The sequence below is a fragment of the Hyperolius riggenbachi genome, chromosome 1 (assembly GCF_040937935.1).
Source record: "Hyperolius riggenbachi isolate aHypRig1 chromosome 1, aHypRig1.pri, whole genome shotgun sequence".
Taxonomy (NCBI): domain Eukaryota; kingdom Metazoa; phylum Chordata; class Amphibia; order Anura; family Hyperoliidae; genus Hyperolius; species Hyperolius riggenbachi.
The window spans coordinates 245,337,443-245,363,658 of NC_090646.1; the positions used below are offsets into that span (position 1 = coordinate 245,337,443).

The 26,216-nt window shown below is 41.2% G+C and overlaps 1 protein-coding gene across 6 annotated transcripts in view; it reads left to right on the forward strand.

Annotated features, from left to right (window-relative positions):
• Positions 1-26,216, forward strand: part of UNC5C (unc-5 netrin receptor C) — a 534,770-nt gene that overhangs the window by 406,135 nt on the left and 102,419 nt on the right. For all 6 annotated transcript variants that reach the window (XM_068232277.1, XM_068232283.1, XM_068232291.1 and 3 more), the window contains 3 exons: positions 19,413-19,593; positions 22,428-22,595; positions 25,278-25,442. In XM_068232277.1, coding sequence (XP_068088378.1) covers positions 19,413-19,593; positions 22,428-22,595; positions 25,278-25,442 — 514 coding nt within the window. The remainder of the gene's footprint in view (positions 1-19,412; positions 19,594-22,427; positions 22,596-25,277; positions 25,443-26,216) is intronic.

Genomic DNA, 26,216 nt, shown 5'->3' on the forward strand with positions numbered 1-26,216 from the left:
TAATTCAATAAAAACGATCGTATCTCTTGAAAAAGTGAAAGCTTTTTTCTTTCATTCGACTGAAAAATCCGATCGGATTTTCAGTTTTTTGCGATTTAAATTGATCCGGAATGCCAGATATTTCTCTTCAATAGTAGCTGATACCCCTTTCATATGAGGAATCTTTACCTTTTCTCAAATAGATCATCAGGGGGGTCTGTATGGCTGATAGTGTGGTGAATTCTCTGCCACAGTGTGATGTCAGGACCTAGGTCCTGACAGTTTCCTGTCTGTGAACCTTGTTGCATTGTGGGAAATAAAAGCTGTTTCCAACTACCAAGTAACCATTATCTCCTTCTGTGCATATGTAAAGCTATAAAAAAAAAAACCTTTTAGCCTATTGCAATGTAAGTGGGTAAGGTTATAAATAATGGCAGTTGTTGCTGTCTAATTTTTTTTAATGTTTATCATTTTCAAGAATTGTGTTTTGAATTTTGTTTTTCAGTTGTATTTGTTCAGTTGGGATTGTCTTTTGGATGTCTCATTTCTGATAGTCACAGTAAAGTGCAAGGTCTTCTTTTCTTATAAAATAGGCTAAATCTCTTATCTAAGAGCTTGGATTAGAGAAAAATGTAAGAAAAATACCCAGCTTACAGCTGCAGTTTTTATATTCCTACTGTTGTTGCTGATCCTTTATACACATTATGTAGGAGGTCATCTTCACAACAGCTGTAATATTAATCTCTTCTGTAGTCTGATCTTATCAGTTTCTCCGTGTATACAGACATCTCACCAGGTACTGAATATAAATGATGCTGTTAGAATGAAATAAGCGTAATATGCATTGCACATACTTTGTTGTGCAGATGTTAAATGTGCTGAATGAGTTTGGTATGTTGCCCCAAGGTAGTTATAATGGGCTTTGGAAGAATAATGTTGTAGCATATATTCCACTGCTTATGTAAGAGACAACAGATCTCCAGCCTGACCCACACCATACGGTATGAACAAATCTGCTTCTGAATCATCTCCTATCTTTTGTAATTAAAATCACTGGCCATTAAAGTACATTAATCATAGTAATTTGGTGTATTGCTACCTCCCAATCCTACCCTGTAGGGTGATGAAAGCAGCATACCCATGAAAGCTACAGCTATCCACTAAACGATCACGCAAGCAAAGTACATAATGTATATCTAGAATTTGGACACAACTAGGTACATTTCACAAACAACAATTTGCAAAAGAATAAAATCATAGCAGCAGTTATAACTTCTTAGGGCTAGTTCACACTGGTCGATCATCAAACCGCTGCAACTAATGTATCCCTATGGATACATTCACACAGCAGCGTTTGCAATTTTGATCAATCGCAAACGCACTGTATGCAGCGTTTGAGGGGCGGTTGCACTGTGATTCTCATTCTATTGAACAGGAATCGCAAGCACAAATCGCACTGAATTGCGAGATTTTACCCGCAAAAGACGATCGCGGGCAAGCAGCGCTCTAAAGTCTGATCACTTGCTAAAGATTACAGTATGTGGCACATCATCACTAATTTTGCACTAATTATTATCACTGTGAGCTTAAAGCATATTTCTCTCACAAATAGGACTAGAGTAAGAAACTATGGGCCTGATTCACAAAGCGGTGCAAACACTTTGCACGCCTGTGAAAAGCCCTTTATAACGCCTAAACTTAGTTTAGGCGTGATCTGAAGGAATTCGCGCGAACTCCCGCGCGCAAAGTTTTGCGCGCGCAGCACAACGAGCTACGCGCACAGTGCACCGTGCTTCGCGTGAAGCGCCCATTAGACCCTATGGGACATTGCGCGCGCGCAGGCGCGTTTGCGCGCGCAAAACTTTGCGCGTGGGAGCTTCGTGCGAATTATAGCAAAAAAGCGGTGATAACTTCGCTAGTGCAAAGGTTATCATGCCTAAAGTGAATCAGGCCCAATGGATTTGACTGAATGGAGCTGTTAAGTTGTATGTTTTGTTTCCCCCAAGGCCCTTTTTACACTTACCGCAGCAGGTTGCATCGCAGTAGCCATTAAAGTCTATGAGACATGACACACTGCCTGCAGTGCGATGCAATGCGATGGAAGTGCTTTGGGTGCTGCAGAAGTAACACACAAGCTGCAGTGTGTTGCTGCAGTACCCCCCGGAACTGCACAGGGAGTTGCATGTTATTTTTTTCCCTTTGGTTGCCCCATTTCTATAAGGTACTTGTGATTTTTTTTGGGGGGGCTACAGTGTGATTGTTGCAATTGCACTGCACACACAGCGCACCCTCAGTGTTCACACACTTGTTTGTATTAAGTCTTCTTTACAACTCCACAGACGTCTGTTGGGGAGTCGATATTGGTGTTGTATAAATTAATAACAGACATTTGCATATTAATCAGATTCTTAGCCTATTGCTGCTTGTGATAAACAGAAAAGTTTGGTTAGGCCAAGTGTTCTTGTTTATGCTGTGGAATGGCAGGATTGGATGGACAGAGACAACAACAGTGATGGCCTTTTAGTGATCTATTGTAAAGAAAGCAGATAGGCTATTTTAACATGTCACATGTATCTCCCCTGTAGACAGCTAAAGACCAGGGATGATCCAACATGAAAATCTCTGCTAACTCAAGAGATTCTATCAGATCAAAATCCCCATCTGCTTATTAAACTATCCAATTGATGTGTTAATTAATAAGCTGCCAGCTAGCTAACAGGTAGTAGTTTTCATTTCCTAGCACAGTTTCATCCCTGCAAAAGAAGTATGAGTCAACCTTTGCAGTTCTATATCTTTTTCTTTAGAATTCTGTAAAGGTTTTTGCTGATTCATACAGTTGGGTGAATGGCAAATCCATTTTTTACTCCAGGCTCCATAGCCTCTTGTACACTCGGGCGATGATAGTTATTTACTTACTTTTTATACTGAAAAGGTTTTCTTTTCTGACGTCCAGTCAAAACTTCTTGTTAAAACTTAAACTGTAACTTTTCTTTTTATTTAGAGTTTATACAAAAACAGCTGTTAGGAATACTGTACTGGGTAGGACCTAACTTTGCCATTAAAAAAGTATTAACTTTGTAGAGTGGGATTCACAAGATGTTAAAATCGGAGGTTATGGACCATCTTTACACATTTGTAAATTACACAATTTCTGAAGATTTGTCTGCTGCACATTATTGTTCTCTAGAAATAAACTGCAGGCCGATTCTGTATCGGTTTCAGCATGAAATCTTGTGGGAATCGGCCTTGTGACTCCGCTGCCACCTGTCACTATCCCCCTAGTGTATATGTGCCCCCTGGAGCACTGTGCAGTTATACTTTACCTGCCGCCATCCTTACTATTGCCATCCTCCTACCTCTGCATTTGTGTCCCCACGTGGTTGCCAGTGTTATATCACGTGGGGCACATGTGTGATGTCGCACATGTGCCCCACGTACTATATGACGGTAGTTACGTGGGGCCAAAATGCAGAAGTATGAAAAAAACAGCAGCAGACACTAGTGGGCAGCGTGACAGGTAAAATACTAATGCACTGGCCGGAGGGGGGGTTGTGGGGGGGGGGGGGGGTTGGATGTAAGTACACTAGGGAGAACATCGGCTTGGGGTTTCCATTGTGTTCTTTGGTCACAATTATCACATGATGTTACCGCTGCGCACCAGATCAAGCATGTCAGCCCCGAGATTTTCCAGAATGTCACATCAACGATCGGTATGCGATTAGTGGCGCCAATTTTCATTCGATTCAATTATAATTATCGAATCGGATGGTCGTTCAGCCACCAAGTTGACTAATCTATAGCCACCTTAACCTCCTTGCCGGTTATCCCGAGTTCAGCTCGGGGTAACCTGCGCAGGAGGATTTCTCAGGCCCCGCTGGGCCGATTTGCATAACTTTTTTTTTTCTACACGCAGCTAGCACTTTGCTAGCTGCGTGTAGTACGCGATCGCCGCCGCTACCCGCCGATTCGCCGCTACCTGCCGCGCCGCCCCCCCCCCCTCCCCAGACCCCTGCGCAGCCTGGCCAATCAGTGCCAGGCAGCGCTGAGGGGAGGATCGGGATTCCCTGTGACGTCCCGACATCCATGACGTCGGTGACGTCATCCCGCCCCGTCGCCATGGCGACCGGGGAAGCCCTGCAGGAAATCCCGTTCTGAACGGGATTTCCTGCTTACTCTGATCGCCGAAGGCGATCAGAGTGGGTGGGGGGATGCCGCCGCTCAGCGGCTATCATGTAGCGAACCCTGGGCTCGCTACATGATTTAAAAAAATAAAAAATAAAATAGAAAGTGCTGCACTGCCTCCTTGCCGGCGAGAATTAGACCGGCAAGAAGGTTAAAGGCAGAAGATCTGCAGGAAAGCCAGTCAATTTGCATTGTTTAAAAGGAAATAAAAATGTCAGTCTTCATATCACTCTCTCTCACCTCCGATTCCCTTTAAATAAGACCGCTAACCTGTATTTACAAGACTTTCTATTTAATAGCACAGTAGGAACAGCAGTAGTTGAAATGACAGAGAACAATGAGATCACAGATGAATTTAGTTTCATAAATGTAAGTTGATTTATGCTTGACTGTGACTTTCTAGTACTTTCCGTGCTATGCGTGAAACTTATCCAGGTAGAGACATAGCTATCAGTGCAGATAGCTTGAATAGGAGAAGCAGGCGTTATGCAAATGTTTGTTTCCCTAAAATAAATTCCCTTGTCCTATTTCCTCGTAATGTAAACTTACTGTAATTGAAATTAGAACGTCTCTTCCCTCTGAATAATTAGTTGAAATAACAGAGATGTGAAGGCGTGAGGGTTTTTTTTTTTGTAGTTCTTCAGTGAGCATGATACAGGTGCAAAGCATAAGAACCTGGTTTAAAGTGAATGGATTTTAGATTCATACTACAGGGAAGACATCTCAACTCTTTGATAATGAAAGAACAAATGATAACGACTTTCCTTTAGTGTGATAATTAGTTAGCGAGGCTATGTCAGCACAGCCAGTATGGCCCAGGTGGCTGATGGTAAGGATGTAAAGTCTTATATGAGGTGCACTGATTGTTTCTTTAATACTTTATAACGTACTAGTACACTTTGTCAAGAAGCAAGGGTTCCTGATTGCTTTCTAATTGACATAGAATTGCGTTTGTACCAGGGCTTAGAAAAGGCACCAATTAACACTTGGCAAGCTAAAAAATGCATGCCCATTTGACTTTCAAAAGAGCTGTTCTCCCTTTTTTTTTTAAACTTTTGAAGTCATGCGGAAGATCAAACATCCAGATTTAACAGCAGCTTAATGGTTCTTCCTTGTAGATTTTTTTTTCTCCAATTGTTCTATCAACACAAAGGAAGGAACACTAATGAATATATGAATATTTTAACTTGCAATATCACATCAGTATATTAAAGGCTAGTGGAGAAATTTAAATAAAAAAACAGATGTCGTGAGATTCGGGGCTAAAGGTGTATCTGACTAGCACTTTTATAATGACAGGTTAACTTGTCATCACTGACATTATTTATATCTCGTGATGTAGACATCACATCATGTGGCTTGTGATTTACATTGGTAAGCCAGGTCAGGGCAACAGATAGTGAACTACTAAGAATGGGTCACTTTGCCAGTTCATTAAGCAGGTCGATAATTAAGCTCCAGGATTGGCTGACCCAGTGAGATTTTTATTTGCTATTGATAAGTCTGATCATTTATGGTAGCTATTTTTTGTTTTTATGGTTACAAAAATATAACTTCTTCATATGGTTACAAAAATATACACAATTGGGTGATGTTGAGTGTCACTGAAGCTAGGTGCAGACAATGGGTATTAGCCAGGATGTGCAAAGTCTGATCTATTATCTTTAAAGAGAAAATTCTGTCTAAAGTTTACATTTTAGGGATCCTCTTATAACATTAAATTATAGTGTATTTACCCGCAGAGTCTTTTTCCTCCAACTCACTCCCGGAACCCAGTGCCCATCATCTTCTGGCAAGTAGCTACGACCTCTTGCAGAGAAATACTGAGGTCCTTCCGTGGCAATTTCTCTATCACATATAGAGAAGGTGGCAGTCTACACCTTCTTCCATCCCCAAACCCCAAGTCCGTGGACATGTGGTTTGGGGATGGAGTTGGAGAAAAATGACCCTGCAGGTAATTATAACTTAACTAGTTTACCTAAGCCAATTAAAAACGGGCTCTAGGTCTGTCACACCACCGCTGCATGTCAGTGTGCATGCGCGCACGCACCCGTCTGCTGCTCTCACCTGTCCACCGCGCCCACCTATCCACCGACTCCCTGGCTCCGTCCTCCTGTCCCAACAGCTGTCCATGCTACACATGTGCAGTAGCGCAAACGCACAGATACAGGGACAGGATGACGCAGGGACACTTAGGTTTTATTATATAGGATGGTAGAAGAGGATCCATAGAATACATTTGATTCTGATAACCTGGTACTTTTTATGTCAGTATGTCCCTTCACATTAGTACAACTATATTAATTGAGTCATTATACTTGTTTTCATTGATTGATTGTGTTGTTTCTTACTTAAAAAAATGTGCCTGTTTGAGTAGAGTAATGTGATGATTGGCTTGAGAGGCCAACAACGGTTCATGAGCTTATGTTGCTCACATTTCCGTTGCTCCAGTCACAGGAACTGCTTGAAGTGTAGACTGTCCTCTGTCGGTGCCGTCTGATTGGGTACTTTATAGTCATATGCTCAGTTCTTATTGCGCAAGTTAACTTTAAGGTGTCTTTAAATATCAAAGCAATTGTGGCAATTCTGAACAATGAAATAGCAAGAGAATTTAGCCTGCAGGGATTGGTGCCATTTCTTTGGCATAATGTGCTCTTTTGCCAGTGATGTGGTATTGTTATAGTACCTACAGAATTGATAGAGTCCATTGAATGATATGAGTTAAAGGCTTTCTGTAATGTTGTTATTCTTTCATTCGAAAGAGATGCATCCCACATTTCTAAACTACTTTATGTTGAGTCATTAAATTCTCTTTACTCTGCCTACAATTCAGGCTGCAGCCAAGTCTCTCCAGTCATCCCTTCTAACATTGGCTTCTGCCTGTCTCCTGTGGAAAAGATTTTACTCGAAGCTTCCCATGAAGAATTTAATATATGTTAGGTATAAACATAAGCAATGAACATTCATTTTATGGAAGAGAAGCGCTTTCCAGTGTTCTAGGGGAAAATTGGACAGTCAGAGTGTACTTTCCTGGTACAGTTTTTATTGTGAGTGTAAAATGCCACTGGCAGATGGCAGTGTCTTCACGTCTGCAATGTTAGGTGCCACTTTGATGTAATTGTTTATTAATATGACTCCTGTTACATTTGTTTGGGAACAACTTAGGTTTTCTACAAGTCATCAGATTTTTCATTATAATTATTTTCTGTCACATTTTACTAAGTGAATAGCCAATGCAAAAGTGAACTCACTTAGACCTTTTATTATTTGTAGTAGTAGAACAAGAAAAACAGCAATAACAAAACATTTGTGAAGCGATTTTATGCTGTAGGACCCAAAACACATAAGCTTGTCTCAGATCAGTGCATAGTGATGTGTTCAGGGGAAAAAGTTATGTGATCACAAATAACAGACGGCTTTTCAGTTTTGATTTAAATGTGTCCAGGGTTGGCAAGGCATTCCACGGGGTAGGGGCAGCATGACAGAAAGCTCTGGCTCCAAAGGTTTTTAGTTGGACTCTGGGGGTGGTCAAGTTATTAGTAGTACAAATTCTAAAACACTGCGCCACAGGTCATACAATGATTACCACTTTATATGTACAGTCAGTGGGCTCGCTGCAAAAAAAGTCCAGTGTAGGATAATATACTTCAAAGATATTGCTGCGCTCTCCACTCCTGTAAGGAAACAAATTCCACATAGGGCAATAACGTTCAATCTAAGTTTCACACTAATCCAGCTCCCACAGTCACCAGTGATGTGTGCTTCAGTGATTCATTACTCTCTCTCCCCCACCCCTCTCGTTGGATGCTCACCAGATTATACTCTTAGATGCACTTTGAGTACAGTTCTATTTCCGGTTCCAGTTAACTCTAGAGGGAAAGAGAGGAGCTCCACATAGGGTAATACAGTTCACAACAATAGAACAATCAGGGTACTCCAAACACCGTGCTTCTGTATTAACACCCAACAACCGTGCCACTCCAACGTATTCCACGCCACACTTCTCACCAGATGTAGCCCACCTTTCTTATCACAGGTGGAGACTGCGCTTTTTGTTGTACCACTCAATCAAGAATACGATCCTCAAAGGTTGAAACAAGGCCTCTCATAAGGTCCTTCCTTTAATAACTGTTAAAAAGCTTGCTCCATAAAAACATAAAAAGAAAGAACAACCGCATATAGCGTATTACAGTTGACACTTTCTCTATGCGCAATAGCAATCTCACTTACGCCTTCAGAAGTATATCTCGCATGTCATATACAGATGGCTGTCCAATGCCCATCCGCCTGGCGCCCGGGTGCGTGTAGCCAAGTTCGCGCTCCCCCGTTCCGCCTCCTAACTCAGTCGCAGGGTTCCGTCTCGTGTGCTCTACGAATGACCGGCCGGTCCATGCACTTCCTAGTGCCTTGCGACGTCGAACGTGTAGCTCCGCCCTACGCGCGTTTCGTCATCAACGCCAGACTCATCAGGGGCTCCGCCTCCTGCCGTGCGACGTCACACTACATAGTCCCTGCTGCCTCCTGATTGGAGGATCTTCCGCCTTATTGCTGGATGGGCATTGTTTACAAAATGATGTATAACCCGCATAATTAAACCTCTTATCCTATATTCGCCACAGTGTCTCCATATATATACAATATGTCCTTTATTCTTACATGCCCACCCACTGTTGTAGCGTATCATCACTCCACCTTGATTCCCCACACAACATGGAAATAGGGGTGGATCAAACAAATAAATATGAAACATAACAGCACTGAAACATACATGTTGGATTTCACAGACCAAACAACAGAGACACTGCAGCACTAATGGTATTATATGTCACAAGCAAGGTTTTAATATATAGATTTGGGGACATGAAGATACAAGTAGTACACAGGGAGATAGCACACATTATCAACATAAGTTTCAAGAATAGTCACAATAACCTTTTAGGGAAGTTCTTAATTAAACACATAATTAGGGTGTAGGAGAAATTAGTAATATTGAGGACACAGAAATCACAACGTGAACCAAGTTTGGCAATTATGATAATCCATTATGGCCACAAGAGGGCGCACAACAATCCATATAAACAGGGATTTGAAGTATGAGAAGAGTCTGAACACTGACAATACCATTGGAAAACACAAGGTGGAGTGATGATACGCTACAACAGTGGGTGGGCATGTAAGAATAAAGGACATATTGTATATATATGGAGACACTGTGGCGAATATAGGATAAGAGGTTTAATTATGCGGGTTATACATCATTTTGTAAACAATGCCCATCCAGCAATAAGGCGGAAGATCCTCCAATCAGGAGGCAGCAGGGACTATGTAGTGTGACGTCGCACGGCAGGAGGCGGAGCCCCTGATGAGTCTGGCGTTGATGACGAAACGCGCGTAGGGCGGAGCTACACGTTCGACGTCGCAAGGCACTAGGAAGTGCATGGACCGGCCGGTCATTCGTAGAGCACACGAAACGGAACCCTGCGACTGAGTTAGGAGGCGGAACGGGGGAGCGCGAACTTGGCTACACGCACCCGGGCGCCAGGCGGATGGGCATTGGACAGCCATCTGTATATGACATGCGAGATATACTTCTGAAGGCGTAAGTGAGATTGCTATTGCGCATAGAGAAAGTGTCAACTGTAATACGCTATATGCGGTTGTTCTTTCTTTTTATGTTTTTATGGAGCAAGCTTTTTAACAGTTATTAAAGGAAGGACCTTATGAGAGGCCTTGTTTCAACCTTTGAGGATCGTATTCTTGATTGAGTGGTACAACAAAAAGCGCAGTCTCCACCTGTGATAAGAAAGGTGGGCTACATCTGGTGAGAAGTGTGGCGTGGAATACGTTGGAGTGGCACGGTTGTTGGGTGTTAATACAGAAGCACGGTGTTTGGAGTACCCTGATTGTTCTATTGTTGTGAACTGTATTACCCTATGTGGAGCTCCTCTCTTTCCCTCTAGAGTTAACTGGAACCGGAAATAGAACTGTACTCAAAGTGCATCTAAGAGTATAATCTGGTGAGCATCCAACGAGAGGGGTGGGGGAGAGAGAGTAATGAATCACTGAAGCACACATCACTGGTGACTGTGGGAGCTGGATTAGTGTGAAACTTAGATTGAACGTTATTGCCCTATGTGGAATTTGTTTCCTTACAGGAGTGGAGAGCGCAGCAATATCTTTGAAGTAAGTTATTAGTAGTAGTTGCCAGCCTGCATGCATTTTAGTCCACCATGATGGTCTGTCTCTTTGAATGGGGCCATTGTTGCAGCACATTCTACACATGACAACATGTTTACCTTCCTGGCCACAAACTCGATAGTGAAAAGGGGCTTTTCATGTTCCCAATGACTGATCATGTGATTCACCTCACTCATAGAGCAGCCATTTCTCCTAAGCCAGCTATTCATGGGAAAGGATGCCTTATGGATGCCTTTGCATTAAAAATGGGTATTGAATCCTTAATAACCTTTGAACTAGAGCAAGACTTACTGACAATCAGAAAAATAATTTCAGAACGTATTAAATATTGTCCTTTTCTGTTATTCTTATATAATCTGGCGGATATCACATCACGCTACAATGCACTGCACTAGTGGGAATGTCTGACATTGTTTTCTATGTGGTGTTGTACCTTCTTGTACACAGTACACTGTGTGCACTGTATACACCCTGTTTCCCACACAGTACTAAAGTGTGCTTAAGTGGAAAGGACGAGAGCTTCATCTTGCACTTCAATGCAATAAAGTCTCATTTCCAATCTAATCACAATTTTTGTAGCATTTTTTTAACTTAAAGAATCTAATTGCAAATTTCCAATTTGACATTGAAAGCTCTCTTGTCACTCACCAACAATATATACATTGTCTAGCCCGCTTTTAGGCTGGGCACCTCTGTGCCCTTGTGTCACTTCCTATCATGTGTGCCATTTCCTGTGTCCATACCCACTTCTGCATAGATATTGATCCTGGTTATAAAGCATAATAATATCATGACACCTTCCTGTTTGGACACTGCCTCTGGAATAGATGCACACGCAGGGGTATCTTTTCGGAAGGTACCACTATCGGCCTTCTTTATTTGACTTATATGTTTTATACCTGCATTTGTCTAGTTGTCAAACAGCTATGAGAAACGTGTTACAGCCACTAGGTTGGGAAATACCCGATAAAGTAATGAGGAGATGTTCACAACCACATATTCTATTGGGACAGTTTTCATGGTTTGGTAACCAACATTAACATTTACTCTTATGAGTGCTCCCTTTACTGATAGCAAGTGATGTATTTTTTTTTAACCAAAGAAGCTGGAAAATAGCCCTTTTGTGTTTTTCCAGCAATTTTTAATAATAACAGAATAATAAAGCTGATGTTACTCCTGTATTATTATCATGGGACTTCATTCACCGCTCAAAACAGGATGTAGAAACGAAATTTTTGTTTTTGACATGAAATAAGTTTTCATTACTAAAATGATTGTTTGGATAATACAGACGTGTCCAAAGGGTCTGTGCGAGGAGTGATCTTAGTGATTGGTCTGCCACAAACAGCTTAAAACATTGATTTAGAGTCTGTTTTGTTGTCCTGAAATTGTGTACTGATGCATTTATATAGCTGAGAAATGCCTGTTGGCGGAGGGCTAAAAGCTGGCTAATTGCCACTTTGCACTGGTCTGCTTCCCACTCCTTTGACATAGTGAACATTTTTTTTTTAACTTTCTCAATTGCAGAATAGTCATTATTTAGCCCCTGTGACAAGTAAAGATGCTTACAGTTGTTATCAAAATGACATCTTGTCCAAAACTGATGACACAATTACCAGTCATCATCACCATGTCCATCTGCTCATGTATGACTGCACTATATGCTTATCATATTTTAACATATAGTAGGCACTCATATTTCATAAAGGATTCAAGTCATCTTCAAGGGCTTGATAGTAAGTCAAGTGAATTCTAAATGCTTAAGGTTGATCAAGGAGAGAGACAAAATAGCAAGGCATCTTGATCCATTTAATTCACTTACTTGATTTATGCAGGTAGAAAAAAAATGTAAAACCAAATCCAATGTCTCGTCTTGTTTTTAGTCCTGATTGAGGAATAATCACCTTATGTATTTTGAGATTGCACAGACTACATGCAAAAAAAAGTACGCCTGTCTATGATGAATTCTATACACCATTACTGTGCTCTACCAATGGCACTGATGCTTTGCAACAGGTCCCCCCAGCATTTGGCAGTGTCAGATAGGAAGTGTATTAGTTAACATGTATGCATACTATGATGTGACTAGTTAAAGAGGAACTCCAGTGAAAATAATATAATAAAAAATTGCTTCATTTTTACAATAATTATATATACATTATTTAGTCAGTGTTTGCCCACTGTAAAAGCTTTCCTCTCTCTGATTTACATTCTGACAATTATCAAATAGTGACATTTTTACTGCTTGCAGGTGATGTCAGTGGAAGTAGCTGCTGCTTGTTTTTTTGGCAGTTGGAAACAGCTGTAAACAGCTGTTTCCCAAAGTGCAACGAGGTTCACAGACAGGAAACTGCCAGGACCATGGTCCTCACAGTTTCCCGTGGGAAGGGTTTCACCACAATATCAGCCATACAGAGCCCCCCAATGATCCGTTTGTGAAAAGGAATAGAATTCTCATGTAAAAGGGGGTATCAGCTACTGATTAGGATGAAATTCAATTCTTATGGTTTCTCTTTAAAGCAGTGTTCCTCAACCCTGTCCTCAAGGCCTTCCATCAGTGCATGTTTTATGGAAATCCACAGAGGTTGTTAATCAGCTCTGCTGAGACACTAATTACCCCACCTGTAAATGTTTGATGGTGCGGATCTTGAAGATCTATTACAGAAAACCACAAAGTGATGTCTTTATTAAGTATATAAAATTAAAACATGATAAAATAGCATGGGTCAGAGATGACGCACAGGCGTTTCGGACTTCCACAGCTCTTTCTCAAATCTTCATGGACCCACAGTCCCACGGACTGTGGAAGTCCGAAACGCCTGTGCGTCATCTCTGACCCACGCTATTTTATCATGTTTTAATTTTATATACTTAATAAAGACATCACTTTGATGGTGCGGATCTTGAAGATCTATTACGTATTGCTCGTTGCTCCAGAGTGGATCCCTGCACGTCAACTTGTTACATTGGTGCAAGAAATTTTTTTATATTTCTGTGGTTTCTGTAAAACATGTACTGTTGGTGGACCTTGAGGATAGGGTTGGGGAAGTTTGTTTTAAAGGACAACTGAAGTGAGAGGGAAGTGGAGACTATTTATTTCATTTTAAACAATGCACATTACCTGGCTGTCCTGCTAATCCTCTGCTTCTAATACTTTTGGCCATAGCCATGAACAAGCATATGCTGATCAGACTCAAGTTTGACTGGATTTGCAGCATGGGTGATTCAGTCACTACTAATGCATGAAAGATCAGAATGATGCCATGCAACTGGTATTGTTTAAAAAGAAATAAATATGGTAGCCTCCATATCTCTCACACTGTAGGGGTCCTTTAAAGCAGGTCATGCAAATTTTATTGAAACTAACACATTAGGCCCCCGAAATATCATATTTTCATATGCTTTATGCAGTAGCAACATCATTTGGAACACATGGTCAGGTGGTATAAATGTTTAGTTAGCTGGGAGACCTTTACACAACTACCTATTGTTATATTGCACCATACTGTACTGTTTGTTTTGCTTTTAGACCAACATATTGGTAGTTATTATTACAGAGGTTGCCTGTAAAATGGATGTTTTTGAGTTAGATGCCCTATAGGGATTTTACTTACTTCCTGGGAATGGGGATGAGCATGTCATTTTGTATTATTATTTTTTTTCTTTGAATGATCAATACTACTCATTAATAAATGGTAATTAATGGTAATTATGCTGATAAAAAATTCAGATGAGAGAACCTTGTCTACCTTGTAAATTTATGATCAGATGAGCTCAGATATCTGCCATCTTTAAATGTACAGTAGGTTTAAAGCTGTATATACAGTACATGTAAAATATCAATTACAGTACTCAGCTTCTCAGCTGCTAGCAGGGGCAGTACACCCTTGTGTCACTATGCAGACCATTTAGGTGGGTGGTTGCAGGAGACTAAGTTGGTTAAACGTCACTAGACCAAGGACTCAACCAACTTATTTCACAAGCAGAACTGCTGTTAGATGTTCATCCAGTTGTAAGTGAAACATTTAGAACAAAAGTCCACCTTTCTATGGAGTGTCTCAATCCAATGTTATTCCTGGTTAATGTATACAGATTTTCGGTAAATCAAAAATGGCTCAGTGCTTTTGTCAAGTGCCTTTCCCTCATAGGGCACCATTCATGATCACTCCACTTAGTTCTGTTAGCATCACAAGTCATTTACAGCTTTCGAGCTCTGCAGTGTAGTAATTAATGTCACTGTGTGAGAAATTTAGCTAACTTCATTTCCATAGCATAGAGCAGGGAAAGCCCAATCAGGCCATATTTTCACTATTGTTGCTACCAGGTGTTAATGGCCATTAAGTGTCTGTCTTCCAACACATGATAATGGATGTCACACTTAGTGGAATATACCACATTGCTGGTTTCTAATAACCATTCCTCCCCCAACACACACCATACACAAACACATGTAACTACTAGAGTGCAATTTCTTTTTGTAAGACAAGAAAACCAGATCTATAGCATTGGGCAACTGCAGAAATCTCAAGCCCTAGCTTGATAAAAAATGTTAATGTTTTAAAGACTATACAACACCGTGATAAACTCTTTGTAAGCAAGCATCAGGTTACATGGAGCCGTGCCAACACCATAAACTGATCTGCTTTATGTTTTGTTTGATTCTGCATCTCACTGTTGGGCAAAATCGTTTCATTTTCTTTTATTTGGCCTGAGAAAACATCTACATTACCCTGCTTCAATAATATCCAAATAACTAACAGCTCTTCCCAGCAATCAGGTTCGTTAGTGCCTGCTGGAGATCAGCTAATGCACTTTGGTTTTGTGATTGTGTTTACATCTGGCGGCGTTTCAATAACCGTTGGTCAAAATGAAGAATAAGAAAGTGTGGCAACAAGTACTATCGCTGCATTGCAGGAAGAACTGTCTCAATTAACATTAATGTAGAAAATCAATTTCTGTAATTACTCATAAAAATCCTACAGGTCTCTGTTTCTAAACATGGGGCTTCTGCCAAAAGTGTTCAACTTCAAGCTGACATTAGCTTGGCGTGGTTGAGTTTGCATCTGATAATTGCTCAGCAATAGCTTCGCTCATTCATATAATCACTTGTTTGATTAATGCACTCTGCTCTCATTTATTTATGTAATCAAATTCTGTTCTGGATTGCATTTTCACTCTTGTTTTACTTTGCCTTGGTTCTCTGCAGTCATTTGGCAATATGTCCTAGGGCAACATAGGGCATTTATAGACAGTGCTTTGAGTGGCTGCTTCTGCAGCTTCTTAGATGCTGATGGTTACTTGTGCTTATATAACACTTCATTTTCGTGGCATGTGGCAGCTTTCCTTTGTTAATTGGAACAAATGTGCCAATTATGGAGATTCATCTCTTGATACCAATCAATGAATAATTAGACATAACACATCTGTCTCTGAATGGAGAGAGGAGGTGAGCACAGACAAATGTACTTGGAACCACTGTGTGAAATGTGTGCTTCTGTACCCATCGCTTGCCAGAGAAGTACGCAGGGTACTCACAAGCCCACATATTTTGATGGCTCTAATGTGATTTGTTTTTCTGTTTTTTAAAGCCTTGCTTCGTCGTCTCATTAAATCAGAAAGAAATGTTGGAGGAAAGTGCATTAAAAATATTTCTAAGTACCGGTAGTTTATTGAGATTTTATAAATGATCATATTCATTTTGCCATTAGCGAACATTGTTTATAGGGTTTATTTGGCTTATTTGGCAAGAGTGGCTTCTATTCTATGCGTGATGTGGCAGCCCCTGCTGTTTTATGGCATGCTTATCTGCAATACATGTCCTGCTATTAAGGGCACTAGTGGTAGGACCTTTTACTGGTTAAGGACTCTGACACAGGAGACCAGGAATAGAATCTTGGCTCTTCCTGTTCAGTGAGAAGGTCTTTGGGCAAGATTCCTTATCACTGCTACTGCCTACTGAGCATGCCCTAGTGGCTACAGCTCTGGCACTTTGAGTCCGCCAGGAAAAAAGCACAATATAAATGTTCTGTGTCTTTGTTTAGGACTGTGGCTAATGCACAAAAGTGTTGTAATTGCCCCCTTGGCTTAAACATGCCTTGCATTTTACCGTATATACTCATGTATAAGCCTAATTTTTCAGCACAAAAATTTGCTGAAAAGTTACCCCCTCAGCTTATATGCGAGTCAGTATAGAAGAACGGATGGTGGAGCAGGTTTTGTTACAGGCAGAGGAGCATAAGGATTGTGCAGTAGTGATCCTGCTCTTGTCAGCTGGCTCCCTGCTGTGTCAGTGCCCCCAATTCCCTTCAGCATGATGTGCAGAGTGCGCAGCTCAAGACTACCTGTTTCCCCTGGCTTGTGGAGTAGAGCATGCAAGCAACGTTTCAGCAGTGCAGATCGGGGATTCTTCCTGCGTGGCAATCATCGTATCTTGTATCTAAGATGCTATCTAGTGGCATCTTGAGACACAGCTGTATCATCCTTGGGGTATATCTGGCTAGGGGGAAAGGGACTGACTTGTCCTGGGAATACATCTGGCTACTGTGGAGTGGGCTATACTGGGGAGGGGGCTTATATGTGAGTCAATCACTTTTCCTGGTTTCTGAGGGAAAGGTAGGCACCTCGGCTTACCGTATATGTGGATCGGCTTATATGCAAGTTTATATACGATATGTGACAAATACTTTTGCTTCTAATGAAGATTAGCGACAGGGATTGCTGCAGACACTCAAGGACCTCCTGGACTGTTAGTCTGCATGTTTTTGGTTGATTCTAATGCCTGATTTAGGTGCAGCCCTCAAACAAGTGCATACGCATGTCTCAGAATTAGCAGTGTGTGTTACCTAAATGACTGGCAGTAGGCTATAACACACTCATCTGGCAGTTGTTTCAAGGGTCAGTGGAAATGAAAATTTGTATGTATATTATATTCACAATAAAAGCTCCAATAAAATGTGTTTTTAATCAGAGCAATCTATGGATTTAAAGTGAAGGTGATTTTTTTTTTTTTGCAAAGTTTGCTAAAAGTTCATTTTAATTAGTATAGCTTCTCTAACATCCATCACGTTCATTCACATAAAACATACTGACTGAAATGCAGCGTTCAGCAAGTACTATATAACACAGCATATGACACCCCATATGTTATACACCAAGGAACTTACTCTACTGTAACGTTAGGCATAGACAGTCCAGTGTCAGCTTCCGAAGTTTATACCATATTCTTCAGTAGCCACTGGTATGGCAAGTCTTACAGCATTAAAGATCACATAACATGGATATGTGTACACAATTCCTACTATTTAAAGTATACCCATCTTAAGATAAATATGGAAGCTGTCATACAGGGTGGTGCATGAAAAAACGGCTCTTCTACTTGCCCCTCTGGCTGGTACATAGACAGATGTCGGCCAGCCCGCCCCTGTGCATCTGACACTCTGTGACATCTGACACTGTGTGTGCTCCTCTTAAAGCCCAAGCATTTGCCGCCCATACGGCGGCAAATGCAGGCAACACAGGCAACACAGGCTTCAATACACCCAAGGAGCACACACACACAGTGACAGGTGCACAGGTGCGGGGCAGCATCTGTCTGTATACTAGCGCAAGTGGCAGGCAGATGGGCCATTTTTTTTGCACATAACAAGAAAAATCAGTCTAGCATCTAGACAAACTTTCCAAATGTCTCAAATATATTTTTGTAGACTACGGTATATTGCTTAGGTGCACTTGCCTTGGGAATAAAAAATGCCTCATTGTGCCCCACCCAGTCTGTGCCTGGAGGTAGGGGAGGTATCAAAGGGCACATAAAGTGAGAAGGATATGGAGGCTGCCATATTTCCTCTTAAACAATACCAGTTGCCTGGCAGCCCTGCTTATCTCTTTGGCTGGAGTAGGGACTGGATCACACACCTCAAACAAGCATGCGGCTAATCCAGTCAGACTTCAGTCAGAAGCAGCTGATCTGCATGCTTGTTCAGGGTATGTGGCTAAAGTAAACTGGTAGTGGCTGGATAGTGTACTGGTTAAGGGCTCTGCCTCTGACGCAGGAGTTCAGGGTTTGAATCTCAGCTCTTCCTGTTTTGTAAGCCAGAACCTATTTCAGTAGGAGACCTTGGGCAAGACTCCCTAACACTGCTACTGCCTATAGAGCGCATCCTAGTGGCTGCAGCTCTGGTACTTTGAGTCCGCCAGGAGAAAAGCGCAATATAAATGTTCTGTATCTTGTCAAGTGTTAAAGGCAGATGAAAATCGGGACAGCCAGGCAATTTGCATGGTTTAAAAGGAAATAAATAGGGCAACCTCCATATCTCTCACTTCAGATATGCTTTAATGAACTCACACAAACACTTACTGTATAATATGCCAAATAGGTACAATGCCATGTAACTAACAGAAATAAGAAGGTAAAAATATTGAGCCAGGCATGCCTTTACACTGTCAGCATGTGCAGCAAAAGACTTCATAAAACTCTACATGAAGCATACCAGAAATAAATGTGAACGAATGTTCTCATTAGCCAAGTAAGCATCCTGCTTGTTCCTTGTTTTTATTACTCTTTGCACTTTAGATTAATAGCTTCATCTATTGCTAATACTAAAACATTCTCTTTAGGTAGCAATTTACATAGATAGAACCGTTTCAGATAGCAGCTGATGTGTCAGACAGCTCAGTCAGCAGATAATACATAAAATTAACCAATTTGAGGAAAGGAGTGATATTTATTTATGACATGGGAGCTTTACATCTATTTGTTCTGCCTTTATTTCTGCTGCTGGTATCAATCTACTTCAGGACACTGGCTTATTATTAATGGCTCATGACAAGACTGAAGAAGCCGTTTATGGATTTCTGCTCACCAGTGCTCTTTGGCCACTTTTCAGAGCCAAGAGGCATTTAGCTCTGCTATGACACGCACACTGATCATTAAATTGTGTCCAGAATTGGATATCTTCCCCAAGTGAAACATGTGCAATAAAACTCATTTACACAGATACGTCTCAAAATAAACAACAAGTTAGCGATAATATATTTTCACTGCTTTATTTTTATAGGTGGAGTGGCTGAAAAATGAGGATATCATTGATCCAGTGGAAGATCGGAATTTTTACATTACAATTGATCACAACCTCATCATCAAACAAGCGAGGCTCTCAGACACTGCCAATTATACGTGCGTTGCCAAAAACATTGTGGCCAAAAGAAGAAGTACAACAGCTACCGTCATTGTGTATGGTAAGACACTGACTCATTTTGAGGAGTAAAATATACGAGCCTGGGCACGGAAACATGCTGTCAAAGATTTGTCTGTATAGACAGCTGTGAAGCAGGTCAATTCGGTGTGCACTCTTCCCCGTGCTGCGCCTGACCTGGGCGCCGTCATAGACATTATGTCTATGTTCGCGCAGAAGTGTAATTCGGGTGGCATCAATCGCCGACGCCGGATCCTGAATTACTCCTCCCTCTAAGCTGCTACAATTCGGAGGAGGGATAGTAATTAACGCCTCCCAGAATTTAAACGGCAGCAGTTTGAGCCATCATTCAGCTTACCCTGTGCCAAAGTGACTGGCCAGCGAAGATCCATGTATGCGACAGCTGTAGCCTGTACATGACACTGAGCAGTATTTCAATTTTTCCATTGGTTGATTGGACATTAGTTAGATTGTATCTAGTGTAGCCTGATCCAAAGCTAAAAATGTATCTTGGATATGCTGATCTGTTGGGCTTAGTGGCCAATATGCACAATGAACTTGATAAAAAGGTCATTTGTACCACTTTCCAGTTCACTACACATTATGTGTAAAGTATATTGTGCTCCAGCCAGTGTAAACACACCCCAGGATAATAAATCCAATCTCGAACACAAATACAAAGTGCAGCTCTTTGGGGATGGGGAATGCAGGAGATCTAAATGAAGATAGAGTTCTCCATAGTGTAGTGACATCAATAAAGGTTTATTTGTAAAATACAAGTTATACTCACAAGATAACGGTAAAATAATCGCATATCAAAGCAGCCCAACTCAGTATCCCTGTGAAACTCTTGTAATCCACCTGTGGCCACCAGTGGTGCAGTGTCCATTGTCCGGGACTCGTAACTCACAAGGGGATGAATGGGTCCTACTCAGAGCGTGCCTCCAACGTCATGACGCATTTCGGCGCTCCGCACATTCGTCAGATAAATCTGACGAGTTGATCTGACTGGGCTGCTTTGATATGTGATTACCCTTATCAACATTTTGGTTTCCCCACACCCCCAAAAATAAATAAATAAATATATATATATACACCTTATACACTCAAGATTAAGCTTATTTTTCAGCACAAAAAATGTGCTGAAAAGTTACCCCCTTGGCTTATATGTGAGTCAGTGGAGCAGAACGGAGGGTGGAACAGGTTTTGGTACTGGCAGAGGAGCGTAAGGATTGAGCACTAGTGATCCTGCTCTTGTCAGCTGTCTTCCTGCTGTGTCCTTGCCCCCCATCCACTGTAACATGGCGTGAAGAGTGCGCTGCTCAAGACTACCTGTGTCCCCGGCTTATGAAGCAGAACTTGCAAGCAGCATTGTCAGCTGTTCAATGATCGAGATTCTTCCTGTGTGGCAATCGCTATACCTCATATCTATGACACCATCTAGTGGCGACTTGAGACACAGCTGTATCATCCACATCTAGCTATGGGGAGGGAGGCTGACTTGCACTGAGGGCACAGCTGGCTACTGTGGAGAGGGATATACTGTGGAGAGGGCTTATATGTGAGTCAATCACTTTTTCCTTGTTTCTGAGGGAAAAGTGATCACCTTGGCTTATACGTGGGGCATCTTATATGCGAGTATATATGGTATATAGAAGCCAGATTAGTCTATTAGGCTCCAAGTATAGGTAGCCCGATTAGTCTCCAAGTATAGGTATCCCCCCAATATAGGTAGCCAGATTATCCCCTAGTATAGGTAGTCAGATTAGCCCCCACATACAGAGTGAGGAGAGTGCTGGAGGAAAGTGACTTACCTCTCTGGGTTACACCGACAATATACCTTACTCATGCGTCCGCTATGATTACAACACCCTTTCTCATGATGAGAAAGGGTGTTGTAATCATAGCGGACACATGGATACAAGGGTGTTGCCAGGAAAGTAAGTCATTGATGGAGCCCGGAGAGGTATATCATTTCTTTGCAACACTCCACTCATTTACTCTGCAGCGGACCTCTTTATTGCCAGTCGAGACCACCAGCCCGCCCTTGGCCATGGCCCCATAGCAGCCGCAATGGCTGTTATGGTGATCCCTACACCAGTGGTTTGGGAATATTACAGGTGACAAAAGTGATATCTGAATAAGTTTTTCCCCCTCAGATATGCTCTGTGTAAAGGTGAAGGTAAACACAATCGGGGAAATTATATATATCTTTTAATAGAGAGGAAAAGATGGTTTATTTTGTATATCTGCACTGACCTGAAACTGAGCTGATATTGTGTAAGGTAATAGAAAATATCTAAATAGAAGCTGCTTGGCAAACCAAGATGACATTGAGGCTGAGTACAGGATTTGACATGACCTTGCACAGATTGAAAAGATTGATTATCCAGAAGATGATTTCCACGTTTTTTCACTGAAGCTCTGGAAGATGTTTATTACCCCAAATTGGTGGAATGTCAGGATAGCAGCAGAATAGTTTGTAATGTGAAGCAGTGTGAAGTAATGTATCTTTATCATGGGCAGACCAATCACAGTTATTTTCAGCTTTTATTATTAGTATTACTTTTAAAGAAATCAAAGTAAGATCTGTTTCCACAATGTCTCTAAATATGCTGGAGCTTGAATTGAGCCGGCCATAGACATAAATAGATCTCTTCTGGCCGTATTCCGAAGCAGAACTGACACCACCTAGATGACGAGATGTCATCCCTGCAGTCTCAATGAATTGTCCCGTGCTTACAGTTATACTGCAATGCCGGCAATAATGCATCATAAAACCACACTCACTGTTCAGTTATACAAATCTTAATATAAGGACAAGCTCAGATATTCCCGGATTTGTGTTTAATGTTTTTCTGTTTTTGTTATTAATAGTGAATGGTGGATGGTCCACATGGACGGAGTGGTCTACATGCAGTAATCGCTGTGGAAAAGGCTTCCAGAAACGGACAAGAATGTGTACAAATCCTGTACCACTTAATGGTGGAGCTGTTTGTGATGGGCAAAATGTTCAGAAAATAAGCTGCACTACGCTGTGCCCAGGTAACAACCTGCGTCTACTACACTACAGCAACTAATGGTGATAGAAGGGAGACCCATGCTACACTATATTCAATGAAATGAGTATCTTACAGGATCACTGTGACAAACATGTTACGTCCCAGAGTAAAGTGCACTATAAATCACTTTATGTACCAAGAAGCTTTCCACTATATGGCCATGCAACTTGCAAACACATGCAGCATCTCTATTGCTAGTGCCTGTGCAGGTTGTGATGTTTAAAACTTTTCAACCCATCTTGTTTTCATTTCTCTTAAGAGCAGACACTGTTACTGCTTCATGTATAGCTATTGTATAGTGAGGTCAACTGCTTTGCTAAGGGTAGTTTCCACTAGAAGCGATGCCATGCAGCTACATAGCCACACCCGCCCACCGCCCCTCCATACACTTCTGCATCGGGAGATGCGGAAGTGATGAGAATGCCAGCGGAAGTGATGCGATGCGGCTAAGTAGCCGCACTCGCATCACTTGTTAGTGGAAACGGGCCCTTAGACTAATGGACAAATATACTGGGGGTTCACTCAGGAGTATGTTTACTTGAATCTGTACTTTACATGACCATGGTCAGTTAAAGATATATTACGTATTTCTTTATTGTTGTTATTATTTTTGATAGCGTGGAAAATGAGCTCGATTCACAAAGCGGTGCTAACCCAGTTAGAGACTTTAGGCGTGATAACCATTGCACCACGCTGGTGAAAAGCCAGTTTAGGCGTGATAAGTTTAAGCATGATAAGTTTAGGCATGATAAGTTTAGGCGTGATAAGTTTAGATACGTTTAGATTGCGCGCAAAGTCCAGCACGCAAAGCAGCGCCATTAAACTCTATGCGAAGTGCACCAGACTTTGCTAGCGCAAAACTTTTGATCAGCTGTGCACTGCGGTGCTAACCCAGTTGGTGCTTAAACTTATCACGCCTAAACTTATCACACCTAAACTTATCACGCCTAAACTTATCATGCCTAAACTTATCACACCTAAACTTATCATGCCTAAACTTATCACGCCTAAACTGGCTTTTCACCAGCGTGGTGCAATGGTTATCACGCCTAAAGTCTCTAACTGGGTTAGAACCGCTTTGTGAATCGAGCCCATTTTCCACGCTATCCAAAATAATAACAAAAATAATAAAATAATAACAAAAATAATAAAATAATAAATTTTTTTGTATTTCATCGCTGTCAAGACAATCCATTGGGGAAATAATCCATTATTTCCTTTCACTGGGACTTCCATGGAACGTTAAAGTGTACCTGAGGCGACATGTGACATGATGAAATAAACATGTGTATGTGCAGTGCAAAACATATTAATAACCATGCTGTTTTACCTTTTTTATTTTGCTGCCTGAAAGAGTTAATTTTCAGACATGCAAGTGACAGCTCCTGTCTTTTCCCTTGCCGGTAATATAGTAAGCCTCACTTATAAGCAAATTACAGCCATAAAAGATTTCTGACAGAATACAACTTCTGGGGGCAGAGGAGAGAGACAAAGATCAATAGTTCATGAATTTTAACTCTGGGACTTTAATAGACTGCCATTCAGCAGGGACAATACAATATTCAATCTACTTTGTAGATGTTTAAATATAAAATAAAACCATGCCATGGGATATCTAAAAAAAAAAGTCAGAGTAGGAGGATAAATACAAATTGTTTATCTTATGAACTTATTTTCACTTTAAAGCTCTAGATCAGCCTCCCATTTTAATGCAGATTGCAGTAAACTTGTAATAACTAACAATACCTATTATTTTGTCCATTGCATGTCTGCTCTTTTTGTAATAAATATATTGAAAGTACCTGGTTCACTCCTGCAGCTTCCCTTTTTTGTTGGGACAACTGGATGGAACACTGTCCAGAATCCTATCCTTGCTGCACTATAACCTACATGAAATAGTGAGGGGTCACCATTCAGTCTTTACCTGTGCGAACAAATCAAGTGACTCTGCCCACCGCCACACTGTGCTGGAAAGAGATTAACTGTTTGTGGACAGTGCAGCAACAGCAACAACGTGTTAACAATAAAGCTAAGCTACAGTGCTGGCCACAAAGAGTTAATTCCTCAGCATCACAGGAAGGAGCTGGAGAGTAAAAGCAGTTCACTCTGCTGCCCGCTCCATGCTTTTTAGAGGAATGTCAGGGTGGCATGACATGGACACTTTTCCTTAGGGAATTTTTCTGAAACAGCAGCACTAGGTATGGCAATTGTTTGAGAAATGCCAGAATTTCTTTAATGGTATCTATTATGCATTAGGCCTGTTGTCTAGGTAGCATTCACCTACTTTTAATCACGCCTATCTCCCTGCTGCTGATCCTTCTGTGCCTCCATATGATCAACAGGAGTGGCTGACATGGAGCTGGGTGTGCCGAGGCACCTCAGGGTTTCTGCTGTTGCTGAATTAAAAAAAGACTTAGCATAACAATATAGCTAAGGTGTTATACAGATTTATACCCATACTCCTGTAAGAAGTGATGAAAGTACATTTAAATATGCAGTGTGAAACGTATGTTTATTGAGTTTAGAACAACATATTGTATGTGATGGAGTTGGTGATATATTCTTGATAACAGTAAATTGTAATTCTTTTTAATTCTTCTATCAGTAACTCAAAGTTGTTTAAGTTATGAACTATTCTGATATGGTTGAATGTGTTTCTTCTCAGAGGATGGTGAATGGACTGCCTGGAGTAAGTGGTCCACCTGCGGGACAGAATGCACACATTGGCGTCGCAGGGACTGTACAAACCCCTCTCCGAGGAATGGAGGAAAAGACTGTGATGGGCAGCCCTTACAGTCAAGGAACTGCACTGACGGATTATGTATGCAAAGTAAGGATAAGTTTGCATAACTGATAAATACTAGCTGCATGCTTTGTTTGTTCTTTGCTAATACCGTAGATCCTTATTAATCTCTGGATTTTTGCTGTTCCAAGCCCACAATCCTTATGTGTGTTTGTATGTTTGCTGTGTGTATATGGCACATTACGCTGCTGTTCAGATTTTAATGAAAACTACGTTTGCTTTATGAAACTTGATTTTGCCTTTGTGGTTTGAGTTGACAGTAAACACCAGATAATGACATGGATATTTATTGGAGCATTTGTTTTCCCATATGATGTATGTATTCACCTAACAAGCAGACATCTTGGATGTTAACTATAATAGTTGTATAAACAAAGATAAATGCCCAAGCAATAAAGAGGGAATAGTAAATTAAAAGCATTTCAACCATCATGGCATATGAAATATTTTAACTACCTAACGACCACGTCACGCAAACCACCTAACACCAATTGGCGTCAAGTCCTGGGGTGGGGTTTTGCAGGAGATCGCAAGCACCGATACACACGCATCTAAGCTTGAATTGCGATTGCCGCTAGGAGATTGTTAGACGGTGAAACTGCCATCTATTTACAATGTACAGTGCTGCAATCTAATTTTGAGTGTGGAGTCGCACTTGCTTGGCTTCCATCAATTTCAGATGGTCAGGTGTGCAGATCTAATAGTCCCGGACACCATGGGACTCAAACTGTGGCAAATGAAGAGAAAGATCCGCACCACCTTCAGAAAAGCTTAGTCTGTTTTATTGGAAAAAAACATACA